This window comes from Pleurodeles waltl, chromosome 9 (genome assembly GCF_031143425.1).
Source record: "Pleurodeles waltl isolate 20211129_DDA chromosome 9, aPleWal1.hap1.20221129, whole genome shotgun sequence".
Taxonomy (NCBI): domain Eukaryota; kingdom Metazoa; phylum Chordata; class Amphibia; order Caudata; family Salamandridae; genus Pleurodeles; species Pleurodeles waltl.
Genome location: NC_090448.1, coordinates 61,393,183 through 61,414,500, shown reverse-complemented (window position 1 = coordinate 61,414,500; position 21,318 = coordinate 61,393,183). Strand labels below are relative to the sequence as shown.

The 21,318-nt window shown below is 43.3% G+C and overlaps 1 protein-coding gene across 6 annotated transcripts in view; it reads left to right on the top strand.

The window, feature by feature from the left end:
• Nucleotides 1-21,318, top strand: part of GRIP2 (glutamate receptor interacting protein 2) — a 654,787-nt gene that overhangs the window by 517,927 nt on the left and 115,542 nt on the right. For all 6 annotated transcript variants that reach the window (XR_011198609.1, XM_069206296.1, XM_069206295.1 and 3 more), the window contains exons 8-12: nucleotides 5,445-5,592; nucleotides 9,063-9,232; nucleotides 12,975-13,100; nucleotides 17,425-17,583; nucleotides 19,409-19,595. Coding sequence is in view for 5 of the 6 variants with exons in the window: in XM_069206296.1 (XP_069062397.1) it covers nucleotides 5,445-5,592; nucleotides 9,063-9,232; nucleotides 12,975-13,100; nucleotides 17,425-17,583; nucleotides 19,409-19,595 (790 nt within the window). In the remaining variant the exon portion in view is untranslated. The remainder of the gene's footprint in view (nucleotides 1-5,444; nucleotides 5,593-9,062; nucleotides 9,233-12,974; nucleotides 13,101-17,424; nucleotides 17,584-19,408; nucleotides 19,596-21,318) is intronic.

Below are 21,318 nucleotides of genomic sequence, written 5' to 3'. Positions count from 1 at the left end.
TACCAGGATATGTAAAACTTAAAAGTACACGTCCATTTATTAAATACACCACACCATGCCCTATGGGCTATTTAGGGCCTACCATAAGGGTGGCATGTATTACAAGCATTGGCAAAGCCAATAGGTTTCGCCTTTGTCATTTTTTTATCTAACTGGCTTAAAAATATTACAAAAATGTTATAATGTTTGTTTTATATTTTGTAAAACAAACATTATTATAAAATTTTCTAATATTTTTTTAAGCCAGTTAGAAAAAAAGACAACAGCAACACCTACTGGCCGTGGCTTAAAAAAAGAAGGCAGAAGACAGAAACGGAATGCGGAACAGAAAACAGAAGACGGGAGCAGAGACACAAGACGGGAGCAAAGACAGAAGGAGGGATGTGGTAAAGAAGAAAGAAGACAATGAAGACAGAAGATGGCAAGTAGAAAGAAAAAAAAGAAGACTGACTGCATCGAAGAAAGATGACGTCCGCAAAGTAAGCAGATGGCATGCAGGAAGAAAAAAGACGACCGCTACGAAGAAAGAAGACATCAGAGAAGAAAGAAGACGGCATGCAGGAAGAAAAAAAAAGTACCTTTAGCATCGCAGGAAGGACACTGTCCATTGTCCAATAGGAAGTGACCAGAAGGCGTACTAGGTTCACAGGCAACTCGACTGCAAGATCGGTGAAGGAGACCAAGGCAACGACCGGAAGTGATGTGAAGACAACGTGCTGGCCAATCCGAATCGCGTAAATCAGAGGGATGTTGGAGTAAGCCAATGGTAAGTTCAGGTAAGTAAGGGGCTGGTCCCAAGCCCCATTTAAGATTTTGCAAGCGTGCGTGCTTGCGAAACCTAAAAAATGAAGGTTTGGGCCTGGAAAAAGGTTTATATACCAGGTTGAAATAGCAGTTTAAAACTGCACACACAGGTTGCAAAGGCCTGAGACATGTTTCAAAGTCTACCTAAGCAGAGTGGCTCAATTAGTGGTGCAGGCCACCTAGTAGCATTTAATTTAGAGGCCCTGTGTACATGTAGTACCACTTTACTAGGGACATAAAAGTGAATTAAATGTGCCAGTTGGGTGTAAAACAATTTTACCATATTTAAAAGAGAAAGCACTTTATCACTTGTTAGAAGTGGTAAGGTGCACAGAGTCCCAAAGCAAGAAAAACCGGAGGGGTGAAGGTAAAATGTTTAGGGGTAACCCTGCAGAGAGCACCAAGTCCATCAATGGCTCTTAAAGAAACAGCCCACAGTTTGATCATATTTATTGAATTAGTGTCTTGGCGTCCTGCAGCTCTATAAACGTCTGAAGGAGTTAAGCTTCTGAATTTGCAAGTGCACACAAATGGCATATATGAAAATATACTTTTAGGCGGTACCTTGTCTCGAACATTTTCATTTGTGAAAGGGAAGCACATTTCTCCTACAGAATGTTTATGAAGGTTTCATGTTTCTGTGACTAGGTTGTACAGGTGCTTGATTCAGGTGGATTATCTCTATAAGAATGAGAGGTTAGTTGATATGATGAGGCACACTCTTCGATGCCAAGACACAGGCAGAGAGAGAGAGACCCATGACAATGCAATACTAGCACAGCAAGACATAGGCAGATTGCTGGGTTGATGACTTGCACATGTCCTCCGTAGAATTATGATGTGCAGAGATTCTGTGGTTGGGATTTTATCTTAGAGGAGACTTTGTGAGGAGACATAGATGTACGATCTCCAATAAATGTATTTCCATACTTGCACAGGGTGCTTGCTGTATTGCAAATATGGCAACAAGGATGGGAGTTGGCAACAGATGTCCTAGGACCTGTTCTTTATCATAATGGAGTCCCAAATACATTGTGGTCCTCTTAGATTTGTTCTTTAAGTGGCTGGAAGCAAAGGTGGTAACCAAGATAGACAGAAGTAAAGGTATTAACCAAGGTAGACTTCCAATCTGTTGTTTCTTCCTAGGAAAAAGTGGTTCTCAGGGAAAGAGAATGACTGTCTATCCTCCATCTGTTCTTCTGCCAAAGAAAAACACCTTAAATTATCTAGTTATCGAAGACACTTTTACAACTTTACAGTGTCATGTGTGTGCCCCTAAAAGTTCAAGCTTGGACAGTTGGATAAATAAATAAAATGATCATGGCTGCATGGAGGGCAAGCACTTTTTTGTGGAAGCGTACAACTTCTTCCCAATCAAAAGATGTACTTCTGGCTCCCAACAAATGGGTGGAGCCAAAGCCTCACATAATTGTCTGGCGAAAACTACGCTGTCAAGCCAGACCACAAAAAACAAAATTAGACTGCCAGGGAGATAGAGAGCTGGACGGAGAGTGGTGCAGGGAACATGGAGAGAAAACAGAGCATGCAACTAGGTGAGGGGGAAAGAAAGGATAAAGAGAGCAAGGCACCAGCACGCACTACAATGGCGCGCTAAATAACAAAACAGGAGTCCCCTCAAGTATTTTGTCAAATGATTAGCCAATCAGAACTGCTCCTGGGCAAGACGCGCAAGAATAGGGAGGAAAGCCATTAAATCAGAAGCAGACAAATCAGATAGACAACCAAGCCACTCAGTCATAAGCAAGAGGCTGAGCCAAAGTCCACTTTAAGAAGGTTATATCGTAATCGAGCGGAGTGCCTACAGACAGTGGCGTCTGCCACTGAACGGGGGTGGGTTGGGGGGTAGAAAAGTGTTTTTTTTTTTTAAAGTTTAAAAACACCTCTTTCTTCTGGAGATGCGTTCACGTCTCCTCCGTCCTTTTCGCAGCAGCACACAAGCTCCCAGCCAATCATGACGCTGCTGTCGCCAGCATGAAAGCAGCATCGTGATTGGTGAGCGCGACCTGCTTTGGCGCTCATTTGGACAGTGAACCTTTGTCTTTTATGATGACGGGGGGGGGCACCCTGCAAGAAAGGGGGCACTATCCCCTGTAAATGTCCTCTACAGAACAGGGTTGGCCCAATGGTGGCCAGAAGGGAGGGAATATACAGTGCTTAATTTGTAAATAAAAACGTGCCAGTGCCCAAAGCTCTCCTCTGAAACAGCGTCTGCTGCAATTAAAAGTGCGAGCACGGAGTACTGAGGGAGCGTAATTTTGAAGCTGTCTCGGGCCTTTTTAATGCATTTACAGCCACTCCCTGCCCCTTCAGCTCCCTCTTACAGCTTTCTACTTCTCCCATTGTGACGCTTTTTCGTTCTTTCTCTTCCTCCGTCTTTCCCATATGTCTTTTGCTTGCAGTAAATGCTTGAGACAGAACAAGAAGTGCCGGTCCTCAAAAATAAGTGCCCCGCACCGGAAACCACCGGCTCAAATTAAACACTGGGAATATAATGCAAAAGACTATAATGTCAGGCTACTTGAGTTATTTCCTTGTCTCTCCAATTCTAGAATGGTTTTCTCTTACACAGATGCCCGTTTACTATTTCCACATCGTTCGTTAAAAATATGTTCAATTATTTACGCGAATGGTTTGCGTTTCTCTTCTGCGCAGAAGGACTCGTTTGATATTCATTGCACAGACCGTGTGGGAGTGAGGAGCGGCGAGGTTTATATTTGCCTCTTGAATATTATCTTTATTGTACATGTTCTGTGCCAGCTTGCGGTACTTGGCAGGAATATACCAACGGGGGCCTTTCCCGGGGGTATTTTTAGCGGTGTCTGAGAAGCGTTACACTTTGGAAGCGGCCGGCATTTAAGGAACGCGCTGCTGGTGCTAATAATATGTTCCCCCAGTCGGGGAGAGGCAGGCGGGCCCCTTTATCTGAACTGTAAGCAGTGTTACTGATCTGAAGGACAACAGGTGTGAAATGTTCTCTCATGAGGCGTGCACAGAATGCGTGATTGGTGGTGCAAATAACTGTACAGTAGATTCACGCGGAATTGCCTTTATGTGTAGAACAGTCAGAAATTGCGCGCGCGGCGAATGCTGAAGTTTATACTTGGAATTTTTGGGTTGGATAAAGTTTTCTATTTAACATAAACATGTGGGGTGGTGGGGAATAATTTGAACGGTGAGCTCGTATGAGCCAGAGACATTGAGCATGTTAAAATGCTGTACCACAGTTAAAAATACACCTGTCAGATGGAGACGTTAGCATGGTACCACCCAGCGCCGTCGCCTATGCGACCTGCACGTTTCCTCTCTAGTTTGCCATGTCGCCACATTTTGGCCACCAATTTCGTCGTTGTCTGTGTGCCCCAATAGCAACCTTTGCCTCGTTTAACAGTTCAACCCTCATCTTACCTGGTAGCGCACTGTCTGCCATGCCCGCTAGAACCCTGTCTTCCGTGCCCACTCCTGTGTCCACTAGCACCCCTTCTGTCATGTTCACTAGTGCCCTGTCTTCCGTACCCACTCCTGTGTCCACTTGCACCCTTTCTGTCATGTCCACTACTGCCCAGTCTGCTGTGCCCATTCCTATGTCCACTACCACCCATTCTGTCATATCCACTAGTGCCCTGTCTTCCGTGCCCACGCCTGTGTCCACTAGCAACCATGCCATATCCACTAGTGCCCTGTCTTCCGTGCCCACTCCAGTGTCCACTGCCACCCATTCAGTCATATCCTCTAGTGCCCTGTCTCCTGTGCCCACTCCTCTGTCCAGTGCCACCCATTCTGTCATGTCCACTCGTGTGGTATTTATCTGTTGTATTTAAATGTCAAACTCCAGTGGCCAAAGAGAGGATGGGGGAGGGGGTGTTGAATGAGCACTTCCGTCTTCTATTCAGTTCAAGGGAAATTGCCTTCCGTCCATGATGACGGAGCTGAGAAGCAGGCACAGAAACGGTCTTGAAGATGCTTCAAATCATCATTAAAAGAAACGATTTGAGTGTCGACGTTTGATGGGAAGGAAATCCCAAGTCTGTGGATCTGCACCGCTAATGGTTTGAGATAAATATTAAAGCAGTTTGTCCTCGAGGAGGACGCTGAGGCACCACACAGGCCAGAGTTTTAGAAGATGACTGGAAAGGGCAGGGAACTGTCCTGAATATCTAGTAGTTAAGACAACTTATAGGAATGAATGGAATGGGATTCTGTGCCCAATGCAGCAATGAGGTCGAGTGAAATCTGGACAGCTCTTCTCAACCCAAGTTCAACATCACCTAAGGTCATCAAGAATACCAAGAAGGGCTACCTTGGTAACACGCAAAGGGCGGAAGCCATCCTGTGATTATCAAGCGCATCCTTGGTTTTCACAATGAGAGGGAGGTCTCAAATTAATACAATTCTGATGATCACCAGGCATTTTTGTGATCTTGCACCAGGTTTTCCATTGATAACTCCATAGTATCAGTTATTCAAACATTCTACTCTGTAAATACAACATGGCTGGTAAAAGTTTGGTGCACCAATGGAAGGGCCTATATTTGTACATCATTACAGAAATAACCTCATAATGTGGAATTTTTTTATTTTCTCTTGCATTAGTAGATAAGTTGTTTTGTTCCTTATTTCAGACTCTGTTACCAATGCATCCGGTCCATTGTTGGTGGAGATCTCAAAGCCGGCAGGCTCCACGCTTGGTATCTCACTGAGTACGGGCACTCATCGGAACAAGCAGGTCATCATGATCGACAAGGTCAAGCCTGCCAGTGTGGTTGACAGGTGAGGACCTGTTCCGGAACTACTCTGTTCATTCTGTGTTGCAGCACTTCTCTGGGTTTAAGGGCGGCTCACTTGGAGAGGTTGGCCAATGACAATAGTGACTGAAGATGCTGTGCTGGTCAGTATTCAAGCATAGGTAGGCCTGGGAAGAGACAGATCAGCACCCCTTCTTACCAGTGGCAGCTGCCACCAATCAAAAGTGTTGGTTCGGGGTGAAAATTTAAAAAAAAAAAAAAAAACATACCTGCCGCTCTGGTCCCAGTGCCGGCCTCCTCAGTGCTCCTGGTCCTCCGGGCAGTCACTGGGGCACAAAGCACAGGCTCCCAATCCAGATACTGCTCTCATGCTATAGCAAGCATGAGAGTAGTGTCGTGATTGGCCTGAGCAGGCTGGTCTGATGCTCGCTCAGGCACAGGGAGCCTTTGCCATTTCTTCAACCGGCTGTACAACACAGCTAGGTTGTAGAAATTTAAGTGTTCATATTGGTTTGGCCACCCAAAGACAGCCGGCCAAACCAACATGCACACTTTACAGTGCCCACCACACTATCTTCCTATGGCCCGCCCCGCCCTAGATTCCGTGGCTGTCCGAGAGACCGTGATAAAATAATAATAAAATTGTTTTATTATCATTTTGTCAGTGTCTGACTCTGAGCGGGGTGGGGGTGATGCTCCTCCGCTATTGCAGAGGAACTGCCCCTGCCACTTACCTTGTGGGCAAGGTCACCATCCATGATGGCTCTCGGCACAACCACCATCAGACTGAAAGATAAGTGTTAAAAAAAAATACAAAAATAACCCAGCTGGTCTTTACAATCTATGCACCAAGGACCCAGGAAAATATCACAAATCCACGAGGACCCCACCAACCCTCCTTCAACTTAGAAAAGAGTAGCACACTCCTCTTTAAAGAACACTACATCAATTCAAAATGCAGTAACAGTCCATTAAACAGCTACCTCGCCTATCACATGTTCAGGATGTGCTTTCATTTGACCCTGTCCTAGGCTGGATTTTGGGACAGGTTCACAAAAAACAAATACCGTATAAACACATACATGTAGAAAAAGCCCATGGGCAATTTGGAACCCCTCTCCCGGTGCAAACTTTACTATGCTAAGCACCTCAACAAATGTGTTGGTAAGACCATACTTTGCTTTACCTGTAATTGAGCTTGAAAATACATTGGATGCAAATGTTCTGTTCTCCAGGTCATCTTCTACTTCAGCAAGTGGAGGTAAATGGCGAACATCACCTAATTTGCACACAACTCATTTTTGAATGAATATATTGAGTGTGAAGGCCTTAACTACTTGTGTGGTTCCTCAATGCTAGTAGACGTGAGCTGGCTACTTGCTAATGACTTGGTGTACAGGAAAATAGGGGTAAAGGCAAGTCATTCACGACTTAAGAGTTTTCACAGCTGTGGGGAAGGAATCGCCCCTGCAGCATTCAGCAGAAATGATTGAGACTTCTGCTTGCATTCAAGTTCTTTTGTTCTTAATTTGCACGTCTCAAGTGGTGCAAAGTGTTGTGTGGCTCATATGGCCATTATGCTGAAGGAGCTGTGGTGGTGACAGCCATCCTTAGGCGCTGAAAGCACATTTGTCACCAATCTCTGCTCCACTTCTGGGAGTGCTGGATGAGAACTTTTCTTTAAGACAATTGCAGCAAAGAGGCAGGTTTATTCTTAACCTGTTGAATTTAAATTTCCTATTGGGATCGATATGACTGGCATCAAACCACTAATAGTGGGATTGCCTCATGGTGAATTGGAAATAGAAACATAAGACAGGATAAAGGTAAAATCTAATGAGATCTGGATTAAGCTCTTGAATGTGAATATCCCTTGGACAATGAGATTGGTGGCCGAGATATGAGTGCATGACCATGGACAGAGGGGCGCAATCATCGACCAATATAAAAATTGGCTTTGATAGTCTCTACCTGGGCTGCCTGGTTTGTATAGTCCATGAGTGTACAGGCAGAATTGAGAACATGTTCACAGAGCATTCTCTGAACATAAAATATCAGAAAGATTGGGGAGGAAATGTAGTGTCACATATAGTCCTTGGATGACCTCCAAGTTGGGGCGGGTTGCAGGGAGTGTAGCAGCCCACCAAAACATTAAAAAAACACATATCTCCTGGTTCGTTGAATCCATTTCCTCAGCAGAGCTTACCATATGTTTTTTAACGCACTCCGTGCTGGAGTTTGCATGCTCTTGAGCTGGAGTGCAGGACCTCTTGTAGTTGGTTATATAGCTGCATTTTGTGCCCTGAAAAATATAAAATATTAAAAAAAACGATTCAAAGACTTATTCAGTTTTATTTTTTTTAAAGGCTTATTGAAAATATTTCATGACATTCACTTTTATTAAACTTTTATATGTGTAACTTTTAAAATATAGATTTGAATATTAGTGATTATTTGACAGACAAGAGATCGGCTTTCTATATATTGATGTGCTGACCCCTTGATCAAGCCAATAGGTCCACTTTTTGTATTTCAATGTTCTAACCCTTTCACAATGTCCATAGGTTTTCCTGATTTAAAAATACACCCTTTATATTGTTGCATCACATAGCCAGCCGTGCGCTCCTGGTGGGTTTTGGCCAGGCCCTGCACCCAACCCTATGCTGAGAACGGCCTATGGTGGTTCGGGGCCTGTGTTGGGGGATTGGGCACCAGTCCTGGCCACAGGCAGTGTGCTGTGAGGGTTTGGGAACCTCTGGGATGTTCGGAGGATGGCCTGGACGCAGGTCTGAAGTAACTATAACCTGAGCCCCCGCCATGCCCTGTTTGTACCGACATGTATTACATAACTGACAACATGTAAAATTACCACATTAACATCATTGATGCCATCTAAAATTACATGTAGGGCAACACTGTGCATGGTGAAGGATTGACTTATAGTTACTTTAGAGCTCAGGCTATAGCTACTTGAAATAACTATAACTGGTGAATTTCAGTGGTTTTATTAATTAAAAAAGGTATGTTTTAACTGACCTTTTCACCCAGCTATAATATCCCTTTAACCTTTATTTTTTCAGTGCATAAAAAAGAAGAAAAAAAAAAAAAAAAAAAAAATAGAGAGAGAGAGAGAGAGAGAGAGAGAGAATATGAATGAATGAATTTGTACATTGATAAGGTTTGCCGTCTATGAGCAGAAAACTCCTAGAGTTAGAAGGCTGAGAGCATAGCGGGGAAACCAGTCCACACTTTCTTTGCAAACAGTCTACTTTACTCTTACTTAAATTGTGATCTGATATTGGTTCAAGTATATTTTAAAGTGTTTGCCACCTTGAACCAGACAGTTCTGCAGTGCTTGCTCCCCAAACCTCAAATATGAAGTTTGAACTGAAATTCATGTCTCTGCTACAGTCAAACTAATCAAGTTAGCCTGACATCCTCACTGGATATCCATCCATCCATTGTTCCCCTTTAATATGTGACTGCTCCCTGTAGGTGTGGGGCCTTGCATGTCGGTGACCATATCCTGTCCATCGATGGGACCAGCACAGAGCACTGCTCCCTAATGGAGGCCACCCAACTCTTAGCGAGCACTACTGAAAACGTCAAGCTGGAAATCCTGCCCGCGCACCAGAGCAGGCTGCCGCTCAAGCCTCCAGAAACAGGTATGTATGCCAGGAAGGGTACATGCTGCTTTGTCGGTGTAAACTCTAACTACCACCTTTTTTGTGTTCAACCTACCAGATGTCAGCAAAGCAATGGATTCATTCCATAGACGAGTTGTATTTTTCAGTGTTGTGGTACCTGGCATAGATCTCAGTATTCTAAAAGGGCACCTGCATAGCTTGTTTAACACAGTTTACAAAAAAAAGCATATGACATTCACTTTTTCGCTTGGATGATTGACATTTTCACTTTCTGATGGGTGGTGTGGCCATTGTGTTTCTTTTGTTTTTTGTGTGCTTTTTTGTTGCTTTTTTACTTTCCCCTTTGTAACTGAGTGCACTGGTAACATCAGTGTTGGCACTGGAGAATAATTGGGCATCTCTCTGTAAAGAGGTCTGGTTCATAGCCTCCGATTCTAACCTGGGTTCTAATCCAGGCTTCAGCACTTAAACTGAAATCGTGTAGTTCTGTACAAACCAGCTAATCTCCCCGTTCCTCGTTTATAAAGATGTGTGATCTAATCGAAGAATGCAAAGCGTGTTAGGCAGTCATTTAAAACTCAATTTGGTGTACATGCGTTTGAATGGCCACCCAAACCCTCACTGATGTATGGCACACCATTGCTCCTTTACTATGTTTGCACTCTGTATGTAGCAATAGATTTATAGTGGAATCTTCTTACCATGCCTGATTATTTTGATGAATCATGCCAGTTTCTATTATAGCAAAATTTAATGTAACTTGACTCATCCATGCTGCATTTCCCTCCTTGAAAACCCTTGGTGTATTCGTATTTTGTGACCGCCCTTTAATAGTGCCTGGAAGTACACTTATTAGGAACCTACATCCACAAAAAAAATCTAGGATGGCCCCAGCCTATATTCCACCACCTATTTCCATGGGATGGCAGCTTTAAAGATATATACTCATAAAATAGACTTCCCCATCTCTTCCAACCTGTCTTCCTTGCCCTGTCAGATTCCAAGCTTGACTTTGGCAATTTATTGCCAGTAGGTTGCTAATCAATGATCAGATTCTCTTTCCAACTTCACAATATCCCTTCTCAGCTTCATGATTTCCCTTTTCTATCCTAGTTCAAAGTGGATTATTTATTCTGTGCATCAAGCTAAAAATAAAACTTTGTTCCTGCAGCAAAAATATTGCTGTGTACAAAGTCCTAATTACCAGCACTGCCCTCCAGAAACAGGTCGCCCGCTGCTTGTCAGAAAGCTCCGCTTGACTAAACATTGGTGTTTGGCCGCCTCTTCGCGCCTGCGCTGAAGAACCTCAACTTTTAATCCGCTGCCACGTGAAGCCTTTGTCACCTTCAGCCATCATTGCTCTTCACCTGTAGGTCTTTCCAGTCAATGTTGATGCTCTGGGCGCACTGACTCATACATGCTATTTCTACATGACCTACAAGCCGCAATGCATTGGCCGCATCAATACTGCCCCGCCGCCCCCACCCCTTGCTTTTTCAGCAAGTGCAGCCTCCAATTCACCCTAACATTGTACAACCTTCTTATTTAAACTGGAAGCACTACTTGCACTTTGGTGCATGTATGTGACTGGTCTAGGTGAAATGACTAAAGACATATGGTCTTTTTAATGGAAATTAGTTGGGGTTCATTTTACGACTATTAGTTCTCTCACCATTGATTCTTTGCGAGTTAAAGGTAAATGATTATGGGATAAAGCATATGTAGTTCCGTCATGATTAATGTTATTCCCCATTTTTTTCTCTTTCACACTTGTATCAAACTCCCTGAATATGGAGTCCTGGGTTGGCTCAGCCAGAAGTCACATCTTTGATCTGTAGTCCAGTTACTATGCTATGTGCTTCGATGCAAGACCAAGTGTGGTACTGCATTGTACTGAAGAAGGTCCCAAGTGAGGTCAAGTAATTGGCTATTCCATTTGTTGCACATGTTTTTTTATAGTGTGGCTTTTGCTGGAAGAGTTGGGCTTCGTACATGATGGTCAGGGTGGTGCTCCAAACATGTTGCAGTAATCCTGTAACTGGGCTTAAGCAGGGAGGAAAATAAAGATATGGACGAAGATCGAATTTGCAGAATAGCGTAATTACCATACTCGAGTAAAGGGGTAGTGTGCATGGTTGGTATTGTGAGGTTGATAGTGTGGCCGCATGGGAAAAGATATAGGTGTTGGATGTGAGGTCTAGATGGGTGCACCAAACATATTTATGCAGTACATGTGGTGTGAAGCAGATACCGTGATGGACAGCTGCGTTTGCGTATACGTACTAATTTCAGGAGGATAACCAGATAAGTATCCTGTTGCCTGTGTTGAGTCAGTACGGTGTGGCATTGTAGTGGGGCATAATAGGAAGTTAATGCATGTTGTGCTTGATTTCTCATTGGTGCTTCAACTAGGTGCAAAGATCTTGAGATTGTTTATGTATGTCAGGTGCTGAGGAAGAGTGAGGGATGTATGAGTAAGTAAAAAGGCCTCCTTTCACCTAGCCTGGGTCTGGCTGAGCTATCTTAATGGGAGGTCGTTGCCACTTTCCATAATACTAAGTGGGCATAGATGATTCTTATCCAAACTATTAGAAGTATCCAGAGTTTGCATGTGTGTACTAAGATTGAGTTCTCACTAATGAGCATTGCTCTGAAATAACATGTGGATAGGAATGAGGGTCAAATTGAAGCAAGCATCTTTGGATGTCGTTGCAGGAAAGTAATCTGATTCTGTGGGTGAAGTTTGATGGGTGAGGCAGAGTATAAGGAGTAAAGTGTTTCTTGAAATCTGCAACGGGGGGGTTGTAGAGCTGGAGAGATGTGATTGACATACATTGTTTCAGGATTTGTTTGGCAGCTGCATTCTTGATTCTCTGGAGGCTTTAGAGTAGATTGAGCGGGGCTCCAATAATTCAGCATTGCTGTAATCTTGGCATGACATCACTAAGGTGATAGAATACTGATCTCCATGGAGGATGCCGGTATCAATGAATATTTGGGGCAGGGTTTGCCCTGTGACTAAAGCCCAACTAATCTCTTGGTTACCGTGTGGCAGGTTAAAGTAAATGATCACTCATAGATTCCTCTTTTTCATTGAGGTGTTTTGTGGGTTGCAAGTACCAGGAGAGACACATCAGTGAGGTCATAGTTTGCTGAGTTTCCACAGCTGATAATTTCTCTATTTCAGCATTTGCTTTTAATGAGGTTAAGTAAAATCCATTGGTCCACTAAAGAGAGCCATTGACCTAGAGAACAGGATTAAAGTTCTAAAGAAGTTGTGGCTGAATAAGTTGGGTGATTTGATAAGGTTGTGTAAATGCCTATGGTATGCGGAGGAAAGAAGGAGGGAAATGGTAGAACCTTGAGGGACATTGGATTTGGAGACAAAAGGAGCAAAAGAAATAAGGTGGGCAGGTGATGATGTAGGATCTTTGAAGAGATAGGAGGAAATACAGTGCAGAACTGTTCTTTATAGACAGAGAAACACCAGTCTTCTTAGCTGGGGAGGGTGCTGTATCACATTGAAAACAGAAGATAGGCCTAGTTTCTGTAGTCCATTGACTTAGTTTGAGGTGACATTTGCCTCCAATCATCCCATATGGCAATAAAAGCAGGTTAAGTCGCTACCCAGGAGACATCTTATTTAGTCATAGGGGGTGTTCTTAGAAGAAAATGAAGGTAATCATTGGCTTTTCATATACTTTGAAATCCTTTTGTGTTCATTCCATAATTAACCTGAATCTTTCTCTGCCGAGGACAGTCAAGGTGCAAAAGAGTGATCACCATCACTGCTGGGATCCATGTGTCAATTATTGCCATGCACAGCACCCAGGACACTGCAAGACACCCACCTGGAACCCAGCCTCCAGTCAAGACTATTGTAAATGTAGGTTGTGTCCTTCTCTGTGCCTCTTATACAGTGTGTTGTACCTACCACTTTGTAATGGTGAGTTCAGTGCTGTTGCAGAAAGCCATGGTTGCTCTAATGAGATGTTTTAATGATAGATGAACTATTTTTCTTAAGTCATTTGCTCATTTGGTTCCTTTAGTGTTTTAATACATTATGTTCCCTAAAAGGAGTTGGTGCTAGGAGGTTTTGTTTTGGGAAAAGCCAGAAGTAGAACTAGTGATAAAACAGTGGTCAGATACATCTAGTTTTGGAATATGGTGTGTTGTAGGATTGACAACACAAAAAACAACTAAGCACTTAGTTTAGTCTCAATACCTATAGTAAATCACAGTGCTCTTTGCTAACCCCCAGAAGAAAGATGCCTTTTCACACACTTGTTGCTGCAGTTTTTGATTCTTTGTGTCTGCCCACTCATGGGTGGAAAAACTTCAACTTGATTTTTTTAGCCACACAACACCTTCCTGTGGCAAAGGAGGCTGAATAATTGTTGACATAGGCATCTAGTTTTGAACGAAGGAACTCAGATGCTTTAATAACTACCATCATGCACCTGAATAAGACCAGTGCCACACTACTTTTATTCACGTTCTAAGAATGGAAGGTATACATAAAAAGAACAGTACAGAAAGCAATATTACATTTGCTGTGGATTGGGGGAACAGTCTGGACGCATGAGAACGGTTGCCACTCGCAGCGTTCCCGCACCATCTCTCTGCCAGGTATCCTGGGGCTGACGAGGGTCGGGAGGTGGCCACATGTACTCCCATGGTCCCGATTGGTGTGTGAGGAGCCAGAGAGCAAAGCTGAGATAGGGCTCTGAGCACAAGGCGTGGTAAGGGAGCAGCAGGACTGACCGAAAGATGCTGGATGCATCAGGGTGAGACCTGAAAAATGGGCGAAAGCTGTACTGTAGCACTAAGGGAGGGCCACGCAGAGCAAACCCCAAAACCTAGTCCCCTTTCCATCCTGTGAGATGTGGCAGGTCTTCCTCCCCCACTGACTGTACAAGACACTCTGAGCTCCCTGGAGTGATGAGGCGGCAGGTAAAGACTGAGCGGTTGTGGCCTGCCACAGTGAGGCAGGGTTCCTCAGTCGAGTGCTCCCCTTGAGTGGAGCGGTGGCGGTGAGTGCGGGGCAGCCAGGGAGAACATGTCTCTCTGAACTGAAAGGGGGAAGTGCATGGTATTTTCATCCACCAGTGAGGAAGTAGTGTGAGGGGCGGTATAAGAGAGGTGGTTGGAAATCCTCCCTACCCAGAGGGCAGTATGTTACGTGAGGCCTTGCCTCAGGAGTCAGGTCAGTGGCCTTCCCATGTTCCCTGAAGACAGTAACGAAAGTGACCATTTGGAGTAAGGTACAGGGGGTGTGCTCCGTGCACCCCCCTATCCATGCCGGGCTGCTCATGCTGCCCTTCCAAAGAAACATGAAGGGGGTTTGGCGGGTGCTCTGAACACCAGCAGAATCTCACAGAAGAGCACAACAATGACCCAAGACAAAGTGCTCCCCAAACAGGGGAAACTGCGTACATTTGCAAAACCGCTGATACAACCCCACTGAAGGGCACAATTGGAGATCAAGGTACATTGGGAGATGGGGGCTGCGGGGTGGAGAAGTAGCCCACCTAGGGAGTGATGTATCCTGAAGGCAATTGAATCCTCCCTAAAAGCCCTGAAGTCTAAAATAGCGGAAGTGGAGGCAGACGTGACGTTACTTAGGAGCGAGATATCCATCTCACTTGTGACTGAATAACCCCACAAAAACATAGGAAATATAAAAGCAGCTGCCGCTCGCATCACAGCACTAGAAGAGATGGTTATAGATGTTAGCCAAACTGTTCGAAAATTTGAAAGCTTTGCAGCTGATTTGGTAGCTTGAGCGGAAGACTCGGAAGGCCACTCAAGTAGAAACAACCTTCACTTCCTGGGCTTTGCGGAGGGAATGGAGGGTTCCCGTCAGCAACAATCTGTCAACAACTGGCTTCATACCTTTCTACCAATGGAACAGCTGTCAACCTGTTTTTTTCATAGAACATGCGCACCGGACCTTGGCGACACAGCTCCCTGACCTGGGGGCCACTACCCAGAGCAATAATATCCTGCTTCCTAAGCTAGAGATGGGGAACTGGTTCTCTGTGTGGTCCGGAGTCTGGGGATACCTCACCCGAATCTCAAAAGAGCCTAATTTTCCCCTCATTACACCAGACGAGCACATGGTGCGCATAAGATGTTCAAGTAGGTGAAACACATCACGGGCCATGAACATAAAGTACATGTTGCTTTAACCAGTCAAGTTCCATGTAATCTTGCAAGACCCCTGTGCACGAAGGTTGCAACAGCGGTTTCTCCAAGAGGGCGGGGGAGCGTCGCCATGCTAAATCAATGTAAATATTAAAATGGCTATGAAGTAGTTTCATTGCCATTTTATTTTTCACAAGGCATACCTCAGCCGTCAGCCTTCCCTGGAGCCAGGAGAAATGAGGGACATGTCCTTTGCAGAATGGAGGACTAGATCAGTTCTGGCCAGACATTGCAAAGTAGAAGTCATTTTGGCTGGCAGAATTGCTCTGGCCAAACTGACATGCAAACTTTGAAGCTCCCCACCCAGCTGCCTTGGACTGCTAGTTGGAGACCAAGCACAGGCCTTAGGGGCCAGAAATATCATCTAGCCAGCCCACTCATCCAATCCTGGCCCTGCTGCTCTTATGCTGGTTAACAGCATGGGAGCAGCACCAGGATTGCTTAGGGACCTTTCCTCTTCCACTCTTGCCGGTCAGAGTCACAGACTGCAAAGGACACAGACGCAGCCCGGGTAAGTACATTTATTTTATTTTTCATTTTTAATATAATGCATGCAAGTGTTTTTATTGTGCATGCTTGTTTGATGTTAGTGTTTTGTGTTGCGGTGGAGCACTTCACTCGCTCCATCACTTTTATATGTTACTAGCCACTGCTGGAAGGTTGTAATACTATTTGTGAATATTTTAAGACTCCCTGAATATTTTTTTTGCTTTGTTCAGAATTGGTAATGTAGTGCGTGTCTGTAATGTTCTGCACTTATCAAACGGTATGAATCCTTCAGCTTATCACAGAAAGTGATCTCATCTACCCTCAGGACTACTTCAAAATGTAAATCCTCAAGTGATACACAACTTTTCTGCTTAAGTAGTTTTCATAATTTACATTGGTACCAAGAAGATGGATGCATGGGTTTTATAGACACATTTTGGAAAATTCTAATCCAACATAATAGGATGTTAGAAGTGTTAGCTTTATTGTCTGCCCCTCAATCTTGGGTTCGGATCAACAGATGATTGCACAGGAACACTTGCATGACCTTTGTGGTGCTCTATGTCTGACGACTGCTATTTGGAACACCCAGAACACCAGGTGACTCTAAATTAATATAGAGGAACATGAGCTCTCTAGTGAAGAAGGTAAGTCCAAACAGTTTAAGTAAAAACAGAGGTGGTGAAATACATGAAAGACAAAATTGTTTTGAGAAATATCCCAGAATGCTTAATATGATTGTCCTGGGACACAGAACGAATGCAACATTTTAGGCCCCAAATTCCTCAGGATCACAGAATAATTTTAGAACTTTTTAAAGGATATTTACTAACTTCTTACTTGAGAGTATTGTATTGCAACTTCAAGATAAGCAAAGAAGCTGGAGTACTTTGTCAAGCAACTCTAGAAAAGTAGGGATTGAGGAGACATATGGTGCTGAAATGAGAATATTTTAGCTCTTGTTGATGACAGTGAAGATTTTAAATGTTACTGTACTTATATAAGTCTATGTGGGATTGATGTTTTTATGGATCATCCATATGACTGTAAAGCAGTTCTCTTCAATATTCCTTCTGCTGATTTCAAAACCCTACATGGCTGATTCTGTGGTAAAACTTTGTAGCGCCAAAAAATGGGGCTGCAATTTGAACTAGAACGTGGATGCCACCTAAAGCCAAGAACGTTGGATCCATGCCAAATTGTCAAGTTATCCATATGAAATAAATACGTATGTATTTAATCTAATAGCATACATCGTTGGTGGTGATGTGCAACCTTTCTTGACTCACATTGACATTCCTTCTCTAATAGTTTGTAAATGACTCCTTGAGCATTGGGCAAGGAGCTGTGAAATGCAACATTGCCTAGCCCTCCACAAATTGCTTGCATTGTCCCTGAGGGTCATATGGAATAGGAGGTTCTGCCAGACAGACGGGAAGTGTAATTCACTTTAGTATTTCACGTCTTCATTTTACAAGTGTGCTGACTTGTGTTATGTTCTTCTTTGCCAACAGCACTTGTTGCTGCCAACTTCTCATCTGCCTCAATGAACATGAATGCCCCGGGTTTTCCCAGCCAGAACTCCAACACTCTACCTCGTACTAACAATACTATGAGCCCACGAGCCACCATGATGAGACGGAGGCAGAGGAGAAAGGAGCATAAGAGCTCTAGTAAGACTTTACTAAACATTGTTCTGCTTACTTCTGTAGATTCTGTCTAAGCATAAATGGCATTATATCTCAGTAGAAGAATAAGGGCCTAATTTACAGTTTGGTGGATGGGTTACTCCATCAAATACGTGACAGATATACCATCCGCTGCATTACGATGTCCATAGGATATAATTAAATCGTAATACGGCGGACGAGATATCCATCACACTTGTGATGGAGTAACCCCATCAGCCGAATTCTAAAATAGGCCCAAAGTCTCTCAGCTAGCAATTTACTACATTGTGCAGGCTGCAAGGTCATAGTGCTTATATTAAGCAGGATTAGCCTAGAAGTGTATGTTACTGCAAGGGAATACTTGACGCGACTTCTTGATTTTACCCATCTTGCCTGTTGATGTATGACCAAATAATAAATGTCTCTCTTGCCCATCTGACTCCCCTATTTGCATTCTTGCAATTTCAAAGTCAGCTGCAATCCCTGTTAGAAAGAACACAAGGAGTGAATATTAGGAGGTATGTTGAGGTTCAATCCGACATATTATCCTTTAGCAGACCCCTAGAGTTTCGAATCAGCCTTTGTTGTTAGCTGATGAGTATGGCTGTCACTTAAGGGTAGTCTTAGGTAGCAGAAACTGCACCTGCCCTGCCACTTGAGTACACCTGGCTCTGCCCTGTCCTGAGGGTCATGAAGGAAAAAGCAAGAATTACATTTGTAATGGACTATATGAGCCCTTTTCACTTACTGAAGCTCTTCAGCCTCATCCCTCTCAGCAAAAACAGGGTTGAGGGGCCAAGGTTGGACAAGTGAGTTCTCTGTCTGCTTTTCCAGGCATTGGGATGGTTAAGCATCCATAATAAGAGTTGGTATTTGGAAGATATCTGTGACGATTTGTTGCAATCAATATCAGAGTGCTATTTCTCTTTGGCTCTATGAGAAAGCATATGCGTACAAATCTAGCACTGGCTACAATGAAAATATGCCACTTCAGGTAAATGTCAAAAAGTATAGGAACAATTACTGTTTAGGGAGACCCAAAACCAACCAGAACTATAGCAACTCCCTTGGACATGTCCACCTACCTTACTAAGAAGCCATGCCATTGCAATGGCTCGCCAGGCCCTTGTCTCAGGGCCTTCTAACATTTTTTAGCAGAGTCACAGGAATAGAACTTCATGTTACATTGGTGAATGAACTCATTGAGGACCTGTGTTGCATTAGTGAATGCAATATCACTGTGTTAATTAGTCTTCTTTCAGGCACGGGGCAATGGGAAATGGAGCAAAGTGAAAATGGGCACCGATAGAAATGGGGAATATACTAGTATTTTAGCAAAAAATAATTTGCATTTTTTACCCAATCATAAACAGGAATTTGTGGGATACTGGTCATCACTAGACTATGATGACTTGGCATCCGTGACTGGTAAGACGGGAGGAAAAATCAGTAGAATAGAAGGGAATTTATAAAGAAGTCTATTGTTAGCAGTTTAGGAAATCAGTTAAGCTGGGTTGTTTAGTATTTCTCGCTTTTGGCCTTGGTCCACTCAAGACCTGCTAAAAGATTTAACATTGCAAAGACTACTTAGCAAAATATTGGGTAGATTATCTTTCTAAATCAAACAAGAGACCTCACACACTCAGACTTGACTGCAAAAGTGTAGTTTAATGAAGATAACATAGCTAGTCAAAAACATATTTTTGAAAATACAAAATATGCAATAAAGCAAAGAGTGAATCCATATGGTCTGCATATGGTCTTTGTGGAGAAGTGGGAAGGCTCCAGTAGCACAGTTCCCCCTATTGACTGCAGTTTCTCATTTCAGTTTCTCTGGCATCTAGCACTGTTGGTCCCGGGGGCCAGATCATCCACACTGAAACCACAGAGGTGGTCCTGCGGGGAGATCCCCTGAATGGGTTTGGACTACAACTTCAAGGAGGAATCTTTGCCACAGAAACTCTGTCCTCGCCTCCCCTTATCCGCTTCATAGAGCCAGATAGTCCAGCTGAGAGGTACTGTGACCGTGCTTGATGTGGGGGAATTTGTTTTTCTTTTTACTCCAAATATGACCCTTACTCTTTAGTCTTCCAATTTAAAAGTTTATTACACTTTACTCATTTACTGCATATATTGTATTGATTGTATCAGGTGTTTCTACATGAAATGGCATATATGGGATACTAAGAGATTGGCATGAAGACGTATTGTGGCAACATAAACCTTAATTGCAGGGTGCTATTATAAGGGGATGCACGTGGAATAATGAATGGGAAAATACAGATTATAGTCCATGATAACCTGCGTACATTGTTACTCATTGCTGCTGATCGTGATGGGCCAACTTGATCTGGGTGGAGGTGGTTCCATGATCGGACAGGAAAATTTCAATACCCCTTTGGGGTTACTAAGGGTGAAAATTTGGACACCTAAGGGTCTTGGCGATCTGCTGATTTAAAAGTCTGGTGAGGATTATGAAAGGGGTCCTAACGTTTTTAGGTGAGCCTGTCATCCTGAATTTAAATATGAGGATGAATCACTGTTGAATAAACAATTTGGGCAACCTAAAGTTTCTAGGGGTAAGAAGGAGTATAATGGGAGACCAAATGACAAGTTTTATAGGTGTGTGGCTTTTAAGCAACTCAGGCATACTTCAGTGTTTTTAGCAGAGTGAGCGTGTGGCACTTTGGGTATTCAGTGGTTGAAATCTGGAATCTATTACCATTTGTGTAACGATGATGGATAGAAGAATATGACTTTTAAGTGTGTTCTCAGTACTCTGTCCAAGTAGAAGATGAGGATGAAACCCAGTGAAAATAATCTAGGACTTCTCAAGAGTGACTGAAGGTCTATATGATTATCTTAGTGGCAGAGTGTGTGCAGAATCTGTATGGGTTGTCCATCCGATGGATGGTGGTGATCGGAATGAAGTCAGCGTTGTAGGAAAAAAGGCCAATTGTCGGATACAACAGTTCACTAGTGGTAAACACTGATTAGTTAAGATAATTAAGCTTGCGCTGATGTTCGTCTTGGTGGCAATAATGGTACAATATTAGATCATTGCTTGTCAAAAACAGTTGAAGAGGTGGGCAACAGTCAACAAATTAGTTCATATTTATATTTCTATGTTGTAAGCAGTAGTGAGTGAATTATGGGAGCTAATAACCACAAGAGTTCAAATTCTGCTCTGACTGCATTGAGGAGCCCAGGTACCACACTTTGTAAATACTATTAATTCGAGACTTATTTTCTGTGACCTTTCTACACATGGTCCAGTCCAGGGTGTATTTTTGCATTTATTCGAAGCTTCATACCTATGTTGTGGGATGACGAAGTGCATTTTTTGACGGATAGTAAACCCTTTGGAGGTGTGTGGTGGGAGAATGTTGTGTTTTTGTAATTCAATGTGGGAAGCATGTGGATGTTGTGTATTAGTGACCAGTGATGTTCTTTTGTCTCGTCTTGGGACACAGCACAAATCAGTGTAATGGAGGAGATGTGTACAAAAATGAGGCAGTATAGCCCCAGTAATCCATGCTGCAACAAGTGCAAGGCAAAGATGCTGTCAAATGTGTAAAATTATTTTAAAAAATGGGAAAGGATAGAAGTTGATGACCTGAACAGTAGCCACACACCTTTTTAAAGGCAGGAAATACTGCTTGCGTGCAGGGAAATAAATGAAATAGCCATCAAGATAGACAACCTGAGCAAAAACTAGACAATCTTTAAAAGGCTAAA